This window comes from Zonotrichia leucophrys, chromosome 3 (assembly GCF_028769735.1).
Source record: "Zonotrichia leucophrys gambelii isolate GWCS_2022_RI chromosome 3, RI_Zleu_2.0, whole genome shotgun sequence".
Taxonomy (NCBI): Eukaryota; Metazoa; Chordata; class Aves; order Passeriformes; family Passerellidae; genus Zonotrichia; species Zonotrichia leucophrys.
In genome coordinates this window covers 80,483,572-80,501,976 of record NC_088172.1, presented here as the reverse complement: position 1 = coordinate 80,501,976, position 18,405 = coordinate 80,483,572, and the positions used below count along the sequence as shown (strand labels likewise).

At 36.2% G+C, this 18,405-nt stretch overlaps 1 protein-coding gene across 11 annotated transcripts in view; it reads left to right on the top strand.

Moving 5' to 3' along the window:
• Positions 1–18,405, top strand: part of CAMKMT (calmodulin-lysine N-methyltransferase) — a 210,161-nt gene that overhangs the window by 11,979 nt on the left and 179,777 nt on the right. For 6 of the 11 annotated variants that reach the window (XM_064708966.1, XM_064708969.1, XM_064708967.1 and 3 more), the window contains one exon: positions 2,706–2,770. In XM_064708966.1, the coding sequence (XP_064565036.1) occupies positions 2,706–2,770 (65 nt within the window). Of the gene's footprint in view, positions 1–2,426; positions 2,615–2,705; positions 2,771–18,405 lie in introns of all 11 variants that reach the window. The other 5 variants (XM_064708975.1, XM_064708974.1, XM_064708972.1 and 2 more) reach the window with 1 other exon arrangement.

Here is an 18,405-nt window from a genome sequence, read left to right as displayed (position 1 = left end):
TTAACCACGCCAGCCTGAAATTCACTTTTTCCATGATGCTTACCTGTGCTTCTTTGAAGGACTTTGTTGATCTCAGCAATCAGAGCTTTGAACTTTGAACTGAATGACATCAGTGACATGTTCTGAAGAACTGAATACTAATGTTCTTCCGAATTTTGAGATACTTGTGGAAATTATGGGAATTTAAGGGTTGGGGTTTAATCCCAAGCTTCTGTGATTCCTTGACTTTAATCATTCAGTGCACATGACACTTAAGACTCTGTCAGCTGCACTGGGAAAGCTGTGATGGTGACAGGCACTCATGAAAGCAAGATGTGCTGTATCTTGGCAGTTTTCTCTGGCTTTGCTGGTGGAGGAGCAGCTGATGGGATGGGACAGTGAAGCAGCAGCTGCTGCAGAACTGCTGAGGGTGCATGTGCAGGGAGGGCAGCGAATCCCAAACTACAGGCGCTGGTTTTTAGGTGCAGGACTGAGTAGCACACTATTTATGGCAGAATTTGGGGTTAGAGAACACCTGTGTTTACAGGTGCATGTAACTTTAAGTCTGTGAGTAAGGGCTGTGATGGGAGAGTTGGGGAATGCTTGGTGCAGAGTTTGTCTGCAGGTTCCACAAGTACAGATCTCCAAATGGAGAAACATGGCTATTGCTGTTTGGAAGCGTGTTTTCCTGAGCTGTCCCTTTCACAAGTAGATCAGCTGTTGGCGTGTTGCTTTCTTCAGTCCTAAAACTTGTCTGCTGGAAGAGATTATGCTGAATTCCTCAGTTTTTGGATTCCACAAATTTTAAGCAGTTTTGGCTAGTGCTGGGTTTTATAATTTCTCCTTTTTGTGTTTCCCTCCCTTTTGACCCTTAAGTATATGAATTGTATTCTTTTCTAGACCCGGACATTTCACTTACTTCTGTTTTTCTTTCTTCATTCCGTTAACTACTGGTACTAGACTACTAAATTTTTATTCTTATCTTTGTTTGTTTCACTTGGAGAGTTACATGATAAATCTCCTTTAGATATGTATGTACATTAAGAAATCGAGGGGGGGAAAAAGAAACCAAAACATTTTATCCCAAGACTACCCTGCATGCCAACAGAGATTAAAATATTTCTTTACTTCCTCAGCATCTCCCACCCTCCATTTGCATTCATTTAGAGATGAGACATTCACAGTTGTGTAAGAGACCCCACCAGCCCCAGACATAGGCAGAGTTACAGAGTTTATAGAGTTCTGAGGAGTCAGCAGGGGAGAGTTTAAAGGGCCCTCTGTGGATGGCAGAACTACCAAACCTATCTCCTTTCTTGTTACTTCTCTTGCACCAGCTCTGTTGAATTGGGTGTCCAATTTGATGGAAAACACACTTGCAAAAAAGAACTACATTAACAATCCGTATGATCCATCAGCATTCTTGTAGACTTCCTCTGCAGAGAAGGCATGTAATTTTGGTTTGGTTTTGTGTACCTGGGAGAAGAGCACTCATGTCCAGCTGTATCTTTTGTAACATCTCTCATGTACTTCTTTGTGGCTTCTGATGAGCTCAGTTCAGTTTGTTAATTTGATTTCCATTTAATTTTCATTTTTTAAGAATTCGTCTAGTTGCTGTTTGGTGCTTTTCAAAATTTAACTTGTTAATATTTATTTATTTAATGGCTATGCTTATCAGAAGCTATAAATAGTGGGCTTTTCACAATAATTATGCAATTTCATGTTTGCAGAATGATTGATTTTTTCCCCCCATTCTTACAGCAGTCTTTCTTCAGGAAAGAACAGCTGAGGCAATGAGAACTAATTTTGTAGGTGCTAAAATTCTGGGATTTATTTAATTTTTTTTAGTATTTCAAATTAATGTGCTCCCAAACAGCCTTAGAAGCTGTATTTGAAACATTATTAAAACCCTATATTTTCATATTTTGCTGCCTTGCTGAATTCCTTTTAGATTTTCTTTCATGCATTTGTGAAACAGCTGTGTAATCTGATTGTTGTAAAGTGTGAGACTAATATTTTGTTCATTTTGGGCTTAGATTAGTTTGGAATATTTAAAACAAAATTAGATGCTTTTTTATGTATGTGCCACTGCCCATTTGAAGGCAAATCTTAGGTAAATTTTTATTCAGTTTTGGTGCTTATTCTTTCTGCTGCTGTCAGTGTTTTGCTCACAGCATTCTAAAATTTGCAGTTGATATATGAAATATAGGTAATTAATTTATTATCCCCACTCTCAAATGTTCATTTTGCATGGGTTATGCAAATGTAAAACCAAAAAAAAATGCAGTTAACTGAACACATTAATTAGCATGAACCTAATTAAGTGTTCTTGATTTTGTGGGAGAAAATAGGAATGTGCATACAGCTGCTGTTCAAAAATACTTTATGGATTTTCCCTTTCAAAGAAATTGATTTACCAAAATTCCTCCTTTCTTCTATGTAACTTCCAGAACTAAATAAAAATTGATGCTCCTTCGTAATGTTTTCCTGCTGATAGTAGTTTCTGAGAAACACAATCCTCCTGATGAATGGATTTCAGTGCTGGGACTTCGCAGACTGGTGATTGTCCCCTTGTTTTTCCCCTGGTGGCTACAGTAGCACCTTTTTGCTGCTTCACTGTGAAAGGGGATGGTGAGAAGTGAGTGCATACAGTAAATCTCTTTTTTGAAGATGGTTTTTTTCTGATGGTTTATGTATTAGTAAAGTTGCTTTTTTTTGTTTTCTTCCAGATTTCACAATGGCCTCTTAAATGTTAAAGATGTTCTTACAAGTTTTGACAACACGGGGAATGTCTGTAAGTCACTGTTTATTTAAGTACAGTACTATGTTGATAAAAGTCTAACTGCACCAATATAAAACATTTCTGTATGAGCCCTCAATAACCATTTTATTTAGCTGGGAAACTCCATTACTGTGGTCAGGGTTACCACAGCATTACAGTTTTATGTAGCACCATTGTTTGTGTTGGATGCACCCTTAAGTTCTCCCAGTGCAGGTTATTTCTGGTTGTGGCTATGGTGGGAACATTAGAGCAACTGGACTGGAGTGGATAGAACATTAGTTTAGCCCATTGATTTGTGTTGGCCAGGGGCCAGCAGTGGCTGTGTGAGGGATAGCAGTGCAGCAACTGATCGGAAGCAATCAGGGGTACTTCTAGCTCGGAGAGAACAAACTTGGACCAGAGAAACACAAAAGAAAGCACTCAATCAAGTTGTGAAATTCCTCCCTACAGAATGTTTTGGATCCTAAAACATGAAATAAATTCAAAAAAGGGAAAAAATTGTGCAAGAAAAATTTACTGTGACTATTAAATATACAGACATCACTTATGGCTTAGGAAGTGCTGGGTGTTAGGAGAATTAATGGGGCAGTGGGATGATATGTTTGTCCTGATCTTTCACTCTTGTCTAAGCATCAGTTATTGGCTGCATTAACCTGAGGCAAGATGAGCTCTAAGTGGGCCATCAATGCCTGACCCAGTATGGCTCTGCTTCAGTATACTTATTAATAAAATGATCTATGCTATTAATGGACTTGAATTATCAAATTGTGGTAGGTGGTGGAAACAAAGCTGAGCCAACATTGAAACATTTTTGGTGTGATGAGTAATTACTATTATATAATTAACGTTTAGAGATGTACATGTAATTGTTGTTTGGTTATTTGCTTTATCTTTCACCTTGGTTTGTTTGTTTTCAAAGAAGAAAACTGATAGAATAAGTTGGTGAAGTTTGCCAGATGTTAAAGAAATATACACGTATTTCCTCCCCCCTCAAGCCAATGATATAGAACTGTTTTGATATATATGTTTCATCTCAAATTTCCAGTCTTAGTATTCCAAAGCTATGTTTTCATAAACATTAATTTTATTAGTTCTAACTATATAACAACTTAAGTATTTCTTTTGATCAGCAGAGAAAATACTTCCTGTGTGTGTGTCTAAATGTGCCTCGGATAATGAATCAGTACAGTGTAATATGGTAACAGGATTTCTTGTTCTTTGTGTGGGTATTGAGTTTGTACTCAATCTACACAGATTTCCTTGTTAACACAAAGAATTTATTCTGCTAAAGTTCTTGTATGCTTTCCTATTGATAGATGTGTTGTCAGCTCCTCTTCCAGTATTTCAGCTACTTTTGTATTGATTGCAGATGGTGGAACGAGACTTACACTCTAATAGGCACACCACCAGTGCTAACACAGAGTAATATGACATTTGTGGTTCTCACTGTTTCTCTATTTATACAAAGATTCGCATTTGTCCTTTTGGATTCAGAATTGCTTTGAGGGTTCATGCCGTGCTATTATATACAGTGTTTGCCAAGTCATTTCCAGATTCACTGCTTCCCTATTTTTAAATGTCTTTGTCTGTAAGTGTCTGTCTGTATGGATCTACATATTACTGATTTATGCCTGTTTTACTATGCACTCTAGATTACACTCTATTAGCATAACTGTAAAATTATCATCTTCTGGCAGCAGGCACTACTGGCTTGGAGTGCAATAATCACACTTTTTTGCTACCACCTGTATGGAGTAGATGTTGTCAGTATCCAAGCCAGAATAACTTTGTGCCTGCTACACCATCATAGTGAAGTTCTCCCAGTCATATGTTTAGTGAGCTGCTCTGTTTGGGTCATAACTGATGGAATTTCTGTGTGCTCCTGTTATCCCTTAACTCAAATTTGGTCTTTTTTTTTATCTTTTCCTGTGTATTTCTTGACTCTCTTTGTGTTATCCCTCTTTGTGGGGAAATTATGAGGGTGTTGTGTTGCCTCCTTTTACCCCCAGAGGTAACTACTGTTGTCTTTCTAAAATTAGGTTGACTGGTTTTTATAGTTTCTGTAGTGTTCCACAAGAACTTTTTATTATCAAATCATAGTGTATTCAAAAAACCCCCAGATATTTCTGAAATAATCTTTGACAGTATCAGATTATTTCTCCTGATATTTAATACTAATGGAGCTAGCCAGAACTCAATGTGCTATGTTCTTTTGGGGCACACTGCATAGCTAGCATTTATTTACTGGCCACTAAACTTCACTTAAATGAAGTTTAAGGTTTAATGACTTGGACTGACTTACCACAAAAGAGGGAAATATTTTTGTGTACTGGTTGTTTATTTTGGTTGCCATACTGAATACTTACCAGCAAGATTAATGTTTTTTCTAGAAGTTAGTAGAAATAATGAAATAATTTTGTATGAAACAGATTAGCTTTTGTAAAAACTTCACTTTGTTTTTAAACATAATTTTTTTCGAATAACAGGGTTTTTGTAGTTTGGGGGAGTTTTTTTGTTTCTTCTAGTGAGTACTTTATGTTAAAACAAGCTCTTTCAGGGACTGTTTCTATGTTCTTTCTGTTTGCCCTGCTGATCTCTGTGCTTATGGTTTTTGACAGCCACATCACTGTATGCCATCAAAAGAGAAGTGGTTGAGCAGACTCCAGTTAAAGCCACTGTCTCCATACTCCCAGTAGGTATCAACTCAGTACAAGATGTGCCACTAGCTGGCAGCATTATATAAAATATCAATAAGCAGCTTTTGAGGAGTACTTGTGATTGCTTCCAAAAATGCTGCCTTGCACCAGAAAGACTTCTAGATAAAAGGGGAGCCAGCTGCAGCAGCTGTCCGTGGTGTATTGCAGGGTCCCAATTGTTAACTTTGAAAATTGCCTCTGCACAATGGCTCGTTCAAACTTTGTATTTGTATACCTACACTTGTATTCTGCCTTTTAAAAAAAGATTTCTGAAGATGCATTTGCACTGTAGGATTGCCATTGTGAATGAAAATTCACATTACAAGTTGCAATGGGTTTTCACTTTCTTAGAAAAATGTGGAAGTTTTTTTCTCTCTGCTCATCCTTTGTGGGAGAGTGGTTTCCACATGAAAACTCCAAATGAATTCTCCACACAGACAGGATGCAGTGCTAAATGTACTTCCTTCAGCTTTAATTCTATGCATACACAGGAGGCAGGGAAAAGAGGACTGGAATGAGGGAAAGGATCAGTCTGTTCGTTTTAGACAACAATATGCCATCTGTTAAAGAGAGGGTACAACCTGACACCATCTCTAGTCCTGAGACAGTCCTTTAAAAGAACTGATGGATCCCAGGCAGAGTGTTTGGTGGTGGCATTATGGGATAGCATCAGCTGGCCCCTGGAACCACATGCTCATCCTGGCAGAAGAAATCATCCAACAATTAAGGAAAATTCTGCAGGGATGAGCTTTTGAGAGTGTCTCCTTCCCTTGCCTTTCCAGGTGTGAGAAAGCAGTTATAATGAAGTGCTTATGACTCTATCCCAGAAGCAATCATTGCAGATTATGTAAACATTTAGATTAAGTGAAATGAAAAGGGCCAAAACAGAAACCTCTTTACTATTTGCCCCCAGTCTAAGCAAGCTACAGGCTGTGTAAAGGAGAATTTTTATTAGTGAAATACAGCATATTTTTGAATGTTCATCTAGTAGGTTTTGTCTGATGATGTTAGAAACAAGATATTCTAGATGCTCAAGTAGTATAACATTGAAAATATACTATATGTAATAGCAGAACATTTTGTTGTAAACTGCACATAGCATTAGTTAATAATTTAATTTTCAAAAAACAACATGTTCAACACATACTCATTTTATTTTCTACTTGGCCAGGTGTACAATTATATGTTTTGGAACTAAAAGAGCAGCAGAGGGTGCTACAGTTACAGAGCTGCCCAGGCACACACTCCAAAATTGTTGCTCCTGTAGGCAAGTAGATCCTGTAAACTCTTAGGCTTTGCATTTGGGATAGATGTAAACAGGATAGTTTTAAATTCTGTTGCCTCTATATGTAGAGGAAAACAGCTAATCTATGTGAAATCCAGGAAAAGTAGAATTATATACTCGCTCCTTTCTTGATTTTTTTATTTTGATAGTTTAATCGGTGGAAAATGTTACATAATTTCATGAAAATATAGTGTCTGGCTATAGCTACTGTTACAAAACACTTACTCAACATCTTTAGAACCGGTTTTGTTTATGCTAATTTAACATTTAGAAGTTCTAGTCTCTGCAACAAGTTTTTTTTTGGAAAAAATTGTTGTTTGTGGATGGTTTTTTAAAAATATGTTTCCCAAATAAATCAGCTAGCTAAACTGAAGAATATTTTTGCCCTTCATATCACATTTTTCATCAAAATAACATAAGAGAATGATTTTTTCTTAAGTTTCAAGTTTGTATTGAGGTGTTTTGGAAACAAAAAACAGGAAGGAAACAAATTATTTTTCTGTGTTTAGGTTTCACTTTTTTTTCAGTTTATATTAATTTTAAAATGATACTAAAAACTGGTAATTATGCAACTTCATTTAAAATTTACTTAAAAAATATTTAAAATTTTTCTTTAAAACAAATAACCTATTCTTCTTTCCTCCATTTTCTCAAATAACTAAAGCAAGAAGAATATCTTCTTTCTGGTGGTATATGATGATGGGTTTAGAGAGCTACTTGTTTCTTCAGAGCTCTCACTGTGTGCCTCAGATATGTGCACTCCTTAGTGGAGAGATGATGGCAGCTACAGAATGATCATGCTTGGAAGGATAGATGCCATAAAGTTACCTGGGGACAATCAGCAGATGACACCCTTTATGGCAGCAGAGGCACTCCTGCATTGCATGGAATGTTACCTGGAATCAGGCAGGGAGCAGAGTTTTCAGCTGCTGCCGTGGAAGTTTCGGACATTGTTTTGAGTAAACATCTGGTGATCAGTGGTGAAAAGCCTGCCAGCTGGAATATGCTTCCTGCCTCTCCGTGCCTCAGTCAGTATTCTCACCTGAAGAAACTGCCACCCATTGTCCTCTGAGCCTTCTCTCATTCCTCTGCTGTGGCAGTTTGAAATGATTTACCATGTCAGAACCTCAGAGCCCCTTGGAGGTCTTCAGCAAAAAATAAATTGTGTGGAAGAGTGTTTGAGTAGCAACGATACGTGTTGTTTTGAATGAAATATTTTACTTGTGATACCTACAATTTACTATTCACTATGCAGCTTCCTTTTAAATAAAACATTTCATGATCAGGGTTAAGAAAAACCAGCTGTTTCCTCCCTCCCTCCTTCATCCAATTAACTTCAATGATTCAGTTTACAGCATCATCCCAAGCAGTCACGTTGACATAACCCACATAAGGCATATGGAATGGAGCAGAAAATAAGTATATGGAGAGAAGCAGGCACCTTTTAAATTACTCTTGCTACCAGAATTGTTTTTATGAGGTTGTTCTCTGATGGAACATCAGTGATTTTGTCTGTTTTAGGTACTGTCCTGAAATATTCAGCTTTTCCCCACTCACTAAAATCTTCTATCAGGAACCTGTGTGTGAAAAGAGAAGTCATAACTGTGGTCAGTTTCCCTTTCATCTAAAGTACTTTTTTCCTACTGTGTATTCCAAACATTATCTGTCTTTTTGCCTCTGCTTTCAAACATGGTACTAGCTTAGAGAAGTGGGAGGTGAAGAAGCCCAGTTCAGCCCTTCTGAGTACCCTCTTTCTTGCTGGGTCAGATTGAAGTTTTTGTGGGAACTGGTTCTCCTGTTCAGGTTATTCCAATGAGAACCTTTTGGTAAAAATATGTGAATCTCTCAGAGCAACTGCAGTTACTTTTCTGTGTTGCTGAGCAGTTTTTTGTACCTTGGCACTCTGATTAGCTATGTTTTGGCATCATCTGTTGTCTTAATCTTTAAAAAGTAGTTGGCACTAGAGGGTTTCTAAGTGTACTACTTGTGCTAATCTTCTACAATGTGAAGTATTTTTGAAAGTATTCCATGTATTCTAAATGGATTACCGTTAGAAATTGGATATTTTGATTTACATTAATTAAAACTATGAAAGTATGGTATGACACCTTAAAGTAGGTTGGTAGAAGGAAAGTGTGAATGATTTTAATTAATTTTATTGGGTTTACTTCTGCTTTAGGCAACTTATCTTAGTCACCTCTTTAACTGAGATAGGGCAGGATAATGGTAAGCATCCCTTTAAGTTGTGCTCTGCTATTATTCAGCTTAGTCTTTTAAAACATTTTAAAGTTTTTAGAGAAAACATTTCAAATTTGAGCATAATTGAAGTAAATAGTTTCAAATGAGTTTGATGTGCACTGGGTTGTTACCATTTGTGTAGAACTTGCATGCTTCTTTGTAATAGTTCACTTTATCCTTACAGTTCCTTTCACTTGCCATGTTATAGCCATGCTTTCAGTGCTGCTTTTTTTCAGTGCTGAGATCTCCCTCCTGTCTGACACCACCACCTGATGCTGGTGGTTTCTGACATGCACATTGGATGGGGCATTTCTCTGTACTGTGTTATAGCCCCATCAGTGGCTGAGGTGTGGAGGCAACAAGGACAGTCCTTGTTATTTGTTTTCTTCATACAAAAGCAGCTGAAATGTTATGCACAGCTTGAACCTTGTTTTGGTTTTGTTTCAAGTTTGGTTTAGAGAACTTTTCAAAAGTTGCACTGTGTTTAATTTTAAAAAATAATATTCAAATGGGTCAACTCATGTATGTCTTCTTTTGAAAATGTCACAGTAAAAGGTTCCAATTCAATTTAACACCAATTCCTAAAATTGTGTTAAAAAGACCCTACTTTGAGTAAAATATTTCTGGAAGAATATGAAAATTTGAAATCTTTGGTGGATGTATCCATTTGAAATGTTTTGTCTGATTGTTGCATTGTGATGATAGTTCTGATTGAAAAATATGATGAAAACTGATCTACATAGCAATGACCAGATGAAAATGGAATGTAGATCTAGTATTTAAAATTAGTAGTATTGAAAATTCAGTGTAGATTCTAGTATTCTAGTACTTAGCTTCATAAATTAAATACTGTTATTGAGAGTATGTACATTTAAATTAAATTATATCAGGTTGAAATTATTCTTTTAAAAATATTTTTCGATAATGTGGAAAGAAGTGGGTAAGACATTATTTCAGATATATAAAGAACTACTTTTTGGTAAGCTTAGTGGATTAAAAGACCCTCCTATACAAATGTCTTGGTAAACAGAAAATGTGTGAAGAGTAATTGTAAGTTTGTTAGAATTACTGGAGTTCAGCCTTGTGGTTTTAATAAGACTGCATCCCAGCTGTAAAAGGTTTTAGTGACTATTCCATAAACAATGATTTAGAACATACTGGTTCTATCAATGATTCTGCATCTACTCTCCTTACTGGTAGAAAGTATCTCCTCATATCTAATGGTAGCCTTTTTTTACTAAAGCTTAAACTTATTACTGGTTTGGTCCTTGGCAAAACTGAAATTTTCTTTTGCAATAGCTTTTTAGGTATATTAAATCATCACATGGCCTTGCCTATATCATCTTTTACTTACATCCAGCAAGCCAAATTCTATCATGTTTTCTTAAGCCGCACTTTTTGCTAGGCTCTGACTTTTCTTTTGACTCCATACATTTGGTTTGCATCTTTCTTGAAGAGTGTTTGTCAAATCTGGGCATAGTATTCCAGTTGAGACTTCTATAATGCTAAGTAAACCAGGAGATTTTGCGTTTTACAGTCTGTAATCCCAATATTGAATTTTCCTCTTACAACAGCATGACTTTGACTCCTGTTGAGCTGTTGACTTGCCATAAAATCCTGGTCTTCTTCAGAAGGAATCAGTTATTCCTGACTGTGTATTTGTGTAGCAGATTATTCTTACCCAATTTGAATACCTGCTGTTTGTCCCTGTTGAACTTCCTGTTTGCAGACTTCTCCCAGTTCATTGTTTTATCCTTTGAAGCCTGTTTTTCAACTTCCTGGACTTCTAAAATGGATAAATCGCTAGTGGGCATATTCCTTTAGATGATCAATGAAAACACAGAACAAAGCACAGTCTGGTGTGGGCATTTGTGGAAACGCCACCTGTTAAATTCACCTGCTTTTATAGCAAACCATTGAGAATTATTCCCATTATTCTTCATAGTCAGTTTTCTTCACCCATTTAACCAAATTTTATTTAGCCTGTTTCTTATGAAATTGTCAAAAGACTTTCTGAAGTTTTGATACAAGACATCTACTCCTTCTGCCCTATAAACAGGCCACTAATCTTGTTCCTCTAGTGAATAGTTTTTTAATTAAAATCTGTAATTTATTTTTTATTGTTATACTTTATCATGGAATATGCATTAAAAGAATGAAAAACATGAATCTGTTTCAAGTTTTTAATTATGTGAAGATGAGGGAGAGGTTGAATTGAACAAAACATTATACTTAATTATTGAATGCATAATTGTCTTATGCACTGAAAGTCACCTGATGATTCTCTGCCTTACAAATTCATTCATTTTCTGAAAGCTGTTATTTTAATTATTTATACTACAGATATATCCTATCTACACTTTTATGCATAGTTCTTTCTTTTAGTTCTTTGGTGTCCTGAAAGAGAACTGCAAGTACTCTGAGCTATGTACTGGTTTTATGACATGTTAGGTCATCTAGCAAAAATTAGTATAGGATTTTAAAATTCATCTACCGTAATACCCTTTATTTTCTATCTCGCTAGTTTTGATAAGCGTGACAGAAAGTGAAATAATGCAAGGTTTGGGTTTTTTTAAAATTATTTTTTTGTTTGGGGCCTTTTTGGTAATTTGGGAGTACTCAAATGTGTTTGGGCCTCTTGTACTGGAGAAATAGAATTCTGTAATAATATTCAGGACTAAAGAGAAAGAAATTTGAGCCCATTATACCTTTTAACACCAACTCCTTGTCTACTGTATTTTTGTCAAACTGTAACCTATGCTTTGTGAGTTAAATTTACTTTCTTCTCATCAATTTGAGTACTGATTGAAGATGTTTCACTATCTGAGGGGTTTTTTTACCAATTAAGTTTTAGGCCCATCCCCATATTTTAAGGCAGTATTTATTGTCTTGTTTAAACATGGTTTATATCAGCTCAGAAGATAATACTGTAGTCCCCTCTTCTTATTTTTAATGAATCCATACAATATCACGTTTGTGGAACAAATATTAGATCCATTTTAGACGTAGAAAATCTCATAAGTCTCTATTTTTGTTACAGAGCTGTTCATGGTTAGAAGAGGGAGGCAGAACCAAGCCATCATACAGTGGTGGTATGCAGAGAACCACCTGCCTTCTAACCTTTTCCACATACAGCTTTATTGCAAGATCTTTGTTAATTTGCAGTGTTATATTTTCAGGAGTGCCTTCTCATTTCAAATGCCACCCATTGAGGGTGTCAAAATTGAAGGACTTAGAGCTGTGTCAAAAAAGAGTTCTGGGCATTGCTGAACTGAATTTTAGATCCTCTGACAATAAAATTTTGTCCTCCTTCAGGTAAGGAGGCCTTTCTACATGCTGAGTGGCGTGGCCTGGAATTCACCACAGCTGATACTCCAAGACTTGTGTGTCATTAACACTCTCTTTGTAATGTCAGTTCCTAACTTGATGCATTCAAAATCTTAAATCCTTTGCTTTACTTAGATGCTTCATCTGTGTCTGTCAAAAATAATGGAAGGTGTAACTTTTTTTTGGTTTGTTTAACCTTCTATGAGGTAGCTGCAGATTTTATATAGAATTTATGTGGTTTCAGATATGAGTCTAGTGATTAGAACACTTAGAAGGAAGTTTCATGAAAGTAGGGGTAGTCAGCACACCTGAGTTAGCAAAGAGAATGGGCTCAGAGCTTTTATGTGCTCACTTACTGGAGCTCCTTTTGGACAGTAAGACAAGAAATAATATTACTAAATGTATTGGGTAATCCCTCATGACAGTGTGTCAGGAAAAACCCCACTGCAATCTGCCTATAAGTATGAATTTAGAATGTGAAGACAGTAGCCTACCTCACCAAAAGCTCATTCCATAAAACTTACCTATTCACACCGCTGAAACACTGTACAGTCTTAAGCCATTTTACAAATCTGCACCTTAGTATAAATTCTGTCAGGCTAGAAGTACTGGAATGTCTTCATAATAAAACATAATAGGACAAAGCAGCTTGTATACAGGGCCCTTATTTTGCTGTATTTTGGTTGTAATTTTTAAATTGTGGCAATTTGAAGCAATTTTTAGGTTTCCTTACTATTTAATTGGACATTCCCAAAGTAGAAAATATTAATTCCTTTTGTTTGCGTGGTTAAAGACTCTGCTGAAAATGAGCTTAGCCAGATAAACAGAGGGGGTTTTATTACTAGTAAGAATTAATTTGATAATTTTGTCCAAAGCCATAATCTGCTTTTAAAATCATGCATTATATTTTCTGTGGAAGACTAACCAAGATAAATTCCCTATGAGAAAGGCATGTGCAGCTGCACATCTGCTGTGGGAGAAGCTTACTTACTGACAGGTGAATCTGAGTCCATTTTCTGATTATTTCCTAGGTTAAAGTAACAGAGGAAGATTCTTAATCTTAGAGCGTCTCAGAAAATATATTTATGTAGGTGGATTTTGGCTGGTTTTGATTGGAGTAGTGCAGTTATTTCTTAAACAGCAGTGAACTGTCAGTATTTATGTACTGTAATGTTTCTCCCTTTGCCAGGTGAGATTAGCAGGCATTTTCAAATGCACATCTGTGAGAAAGTGCTGAAACCAAAAGTCAACTATTTATATAAAATAACTCCTACCAGGGCAGAAGATTCATTATATTGATTAATAACAAGGACTGTGCTTGTTGCTGGTTTTAGATGTTTGTATCTGGTTTTAGATTAATAATAATATTTGAAAAAGGTTGAAAATTCATGAGTCTAAGGTACAAACTGAAGTTTGCATTCAATATTTTTCTTTTCTTTTTTTTTTTGATATGACATTTGTCCCTTTCTTGGGCTGTGTTTAAATTTCATAAGGCACAGTGTTTATTGTTTTCCCTAAAGAAACTCTGACATATCGCTATCAAGTTAAAGAACTTATGCATTTTAAAAACACATGCATGCAGCAATTTAATTTTTCTTTGCTGTATGTAGACACACTCCTGAGGAGTTTTGTAACTTTTCTCATGAAGAAGCAGGCTTTTTACTTACTGTAAAGTTGAGTATTAAAATGTGAACAGCTTTGTAAGCCATAACTTAAAAGTAATGACAGTAGCAGTAGCAAAAAGAAACCGTTTACAAAGGTTTTAAGCTGCATTTTTAAGCTACTCAGAAATGCAGTAGGACCCACAAAATGTTAAAGATACACAGGAATAAAATAGCCATACAGGTTTGACATTTAAAAATGGAGATATCTATATTTTTTAAATGGACAGTAAAATATATTGTCTTTCAATATACATAATGGAAAGAAATAAACAGGTATCCACTAAGACAATAGAATCATATGAATCAAGCAGAGATTCCAACTTTTGGAAGCCCTCCAAATAATGCCTTCTGATTGTTTGCTCAGCTAAAAATTCTTGTTGAATTATTTCCCTTGTTTTCAAAGCACCTGTTGAAAAAGAAGTATTTATCCTTCCAATTCCCATTGAATTTTCCTGTTCCAGAGATAGAAACATGCTGTCATACCTAGCATTGAAAAAAACTTAAATTATAATAGAGGTATTGTATATATTTTGAAGATCAGCTACTTAGCAGATACTTCATTCACTGCAATCTTTTTTGTAACTCATAAATGCTTTACAATGTAAATTTTTGCAGGAGCTGGTTGCACATCTCCCATGTTAATCTCCAGAAGTTATAATACCTCACACTTTCCATTGGCAAGCAAAAGTAATTATGATAGCAATCAACATAAATAATATAGATTTTAAAATACTTAATTTTGTTGACAATAGGTGCAGCACAACAGTATAGCTAATTTCAGACAAAACTTGGTAGAGGTAATCTAAGTGCTTTGATTTGTTGTGATTGCCATTATTTAAAAAAATTATTTCGTCATAATTACTCTAGTGTTTCCTTTTCAGGATTCTCTTTATGTGCTCTTCAGAAAATGATATGGTAAATATTTTGTGTTGAAGTATACATTTCATGGTTTGTTGGGGTATGTGACAGCCTAACAGAAAGGAGAGAAATTATGCCAATTAATTTTGGAACGCTTATCTAGGATCAGATTGAACTGCTGATGAGTGAGAATAATAAATGAAAATTCTGTGTTTTCATATTGTGAAATATATTTCACGTGTTTTCAATTGTTTCTTAACTTTTTTTTTCTGTTTTAGAATAAACAGGTTTTTCTATGTTTGGCATTTAAAGGGCTTTGTTGTAATAGTTGGATGTGAACTATCATAAAGAAGTAGGTAGAAAGCTGGAAATGATGAGTCCAATTATCATAGAATGGTTTGAGTTGGAAAGGATCTTAAAGACCATCCAGTTCCAACCCTTCTGCCATGGGCAGGGACACCTTGCAGCAGCCCTATTTTTTAACTAGTATCCAATCTCAACCTGCCCTCTGTCAGTTTATAGCCATTGCTCCTTGTCCTGTCACTACATGCATTTGTCAAAAGTCCCTCTCCAGCTCTTTTGTAGCTCCCTTTAAGTATTGGAAGAACTTCTATAAGGTCTCCCTGGAGCCTTCTCTTCTCCAGGCTGAACAACCCCAACTCTCTCAGCCTGTCTTCACAGGAGAGGTGCTCCATCCTTGTGATCATCTTGGTGGCCTCCTCTGGGCTCTCTGCAGCAGGTCCATGTCTCTCCTGAGCTGGATGCAGGGTTCCAGGCGGGTCCCAGCAGAGCAGAGGGGCAGAATCCCCTCCCTGCCCTGCTGCCCACGCTGCTTTGGCTGCAGCCCAGGACAGGTTTGGCTTTCTGGGCTGGGAGTGCACATTTCCAGCTCATGTCCAGCCTCTCACCCAGCAGCACCCCAAGTCCTTGTCCCCAGGGCTGCTCTCAGTCTGTTCTCTATTCCACTTGTATTTGTGCCTGGGTTTGCCCTACCCCAGGGACAGCACCTTGCTTTCACTGGGCCTTGTTTGCATGGTTATTCCTGTTAGATACTTTTACAAATCAAAACATTTAAGTATAGGTATTTAATTGGTAACTGCAAAGTGTTTTTTATTCTACAATTACAGACATGTGTGCTGCTCAGAAGAGATTAGTCTTATGTTTTTTTAATTGATCTAATTGGCATGGACTTCTTAATGTGTATGTATATAAAGCTATTACACATAATTTTATATGTTCATATTATATATATGGAAAAGAAAACCTGTTTTTTTAACAGGGTGTTTTTTGCTAAGATATTGTCAGAGATTTATTTTACCTGACAGTTTACTTTGACCCTGTCTGAAATAGGATCTTATTGGTGACATAATTATTGTAAGATCATGAAAGTAGAACTACAATGTGCCATCTTTCCCCAAATGTTTGAAAGCATTGTCAGCTTTTGAATTACTGTCATATTTTTTCAATTGTTTTTAGTACAAGTCAAATTTGACTTGCCTTAGTAATATAAAGAATCACATTGTCTTCAGCAAGGCTTGTCAAATGAATCAGAAACATTGTCTTCCCTTTAAAATTGATTAAAATATCCCCCCAAATTATTTTAATTTGAATGAGGTGAGAATCTAGCAAGTATTGAAATGTTTTCTGTGCTGAATAATAAGGAGTGTGATAATTGAAACTTGGCATAGAAATGAGTAGCAAATTTTACTCTTCCTCCTCTTTTTGAATTGGCAATTTGAATGTTGCATAAAGTAGTTACCGAAACACACTTAGTACTTGATATTCCAAAAGTACAGTTCGAGAAAAGAAAAAGTAATACAGTTAAGGTGTTATATATATATAACTGCTTTAATGTAATATATTTCATATTTTCTAGATCCATATTTCATAAGTATATGTGTGTGTATATATATATTCATAGGATTTGTAGATTTCATCTGTATATTAAACAGTTTGAAGGATGGTGGCAGGTACTGCCACAGTTGTTTGTCTTTAATATTTTAATTGGTTTTTTTTCCTACCAAAAATGTCATAGCTGAGGTATGGGGAAAAGATCCATGCTGCTTTCTGATGCTAAGAGGAGATGATTGCAGGAGGGAGTAGGAATAACACTGAGACTGGTAACAAAGTGTCAGAAAGCAAGGAGAATGTAGATGAGAAAAATGACTGGAAGAGTAGTGGCTGGACTGGAAGGGGAATTGGAAATAAAGAAAAATAAATAAAAAATAATTGGAAATATTTGATTAGTTTTCTTCCAAGAGATAAATCAGATTAGGCAGAGAGGAGCCTGTATTAAATCACAATGAATAAGATTAATGTGGGCTCAGACTAGAAGTAAGAGGTGGGAAGGAGGCAATGCAGCTCAGCTTCAGGGGGGCTGGAGAGAAATAATGGGTGCCTCAGGAAATGTTTCCTATAGGGCCAGCAAAAGAGCTGTATTTCTAGAGATCTTGCTGATCCCTTCCTGTGCCTGCTCAGGTGAAATATGTATTTCATTCTTTTTAACTGCTGATCTTTGTTTTAATTTACTTAATTTGTGTAATCGTAAAGAAATTTAAGGTAATCTGAAAGTCACAATCCTGCTATCAACTTGTGGAGGAGCTGATACTCCAGATGATGGGATTTTTGATGTTTAAAAATACTCACAGAAGTATGTTTTAATGCCTTGGCTTTACAAAATGCACCATTTTGCCTGTGCAAATGGAAATATCATAGTTTGTGCAGCTGCTTGGAGAGCAGATCTCTTCCTCCACCTGCCAGAAGGTTCTCAATTATGGTTGGCTCGTATGTTATTTATCTCAAAGGTTAAGGTCTGATCTGCTGAAAAAAATCACAGCTGAAATGATGATTTGAACAGCAAAAGCAGAAATGTCAAAAAAAAAAAAAAAAGAGGTTCTAGGTTCTTTAGGCTCTTAAGACTTAGTGGATTTGTTTCCTCTTCCTGTGCTTCAGGGCTTCATCTAAAGAAGGCCTCGTTCTGAATTCTGTCTATTCCCCAGTCATTGCCACATGTTGTAAGAAACATAACCAGCAAGGACTGTGAGGTGAAGGAATTGTTCCCTTAGGGGTGAATGCTTGGCTCTTCTTCAAATAAAGATACTGAAAAGAAGACAATTAATAACCTACATATGGCTTTCTAACCAAAAGCTAGAGAAGCCCGCTTTATTAACAGGTAAATTCAGAAAGTAAGAGAAGGATCTGTATTTAATTGAAGTGTGAGTATTGGTTATTTTATCACTAAATGAAGTCTTGCCTCTAGTTCTGTGGACTAGAAGGAAGGGGTGGCCCTCGGTGAAGTACAGTATGTGTGAGTATTTAGTTACATGTTGCTTCCTAAGGCAAGCAGGCAACACAGCTATGCTAGGGGTATAGCAGCATTTCCTAACCAATTTTGTAATTTCCAAAATTTGGCAACTCAGTGTTACTTTGAGGGAAATGCATGTTGTAATTCTGTATACAAATTTGTACTATAATAATTTTATGCTTAGGCTTCAGATCACAAACCCAAGAATCCTTCATGTGGAAAATAGTACTTGCTGAGATAACTGGCATGCATAACTTGTACTCAGAAACCATCTT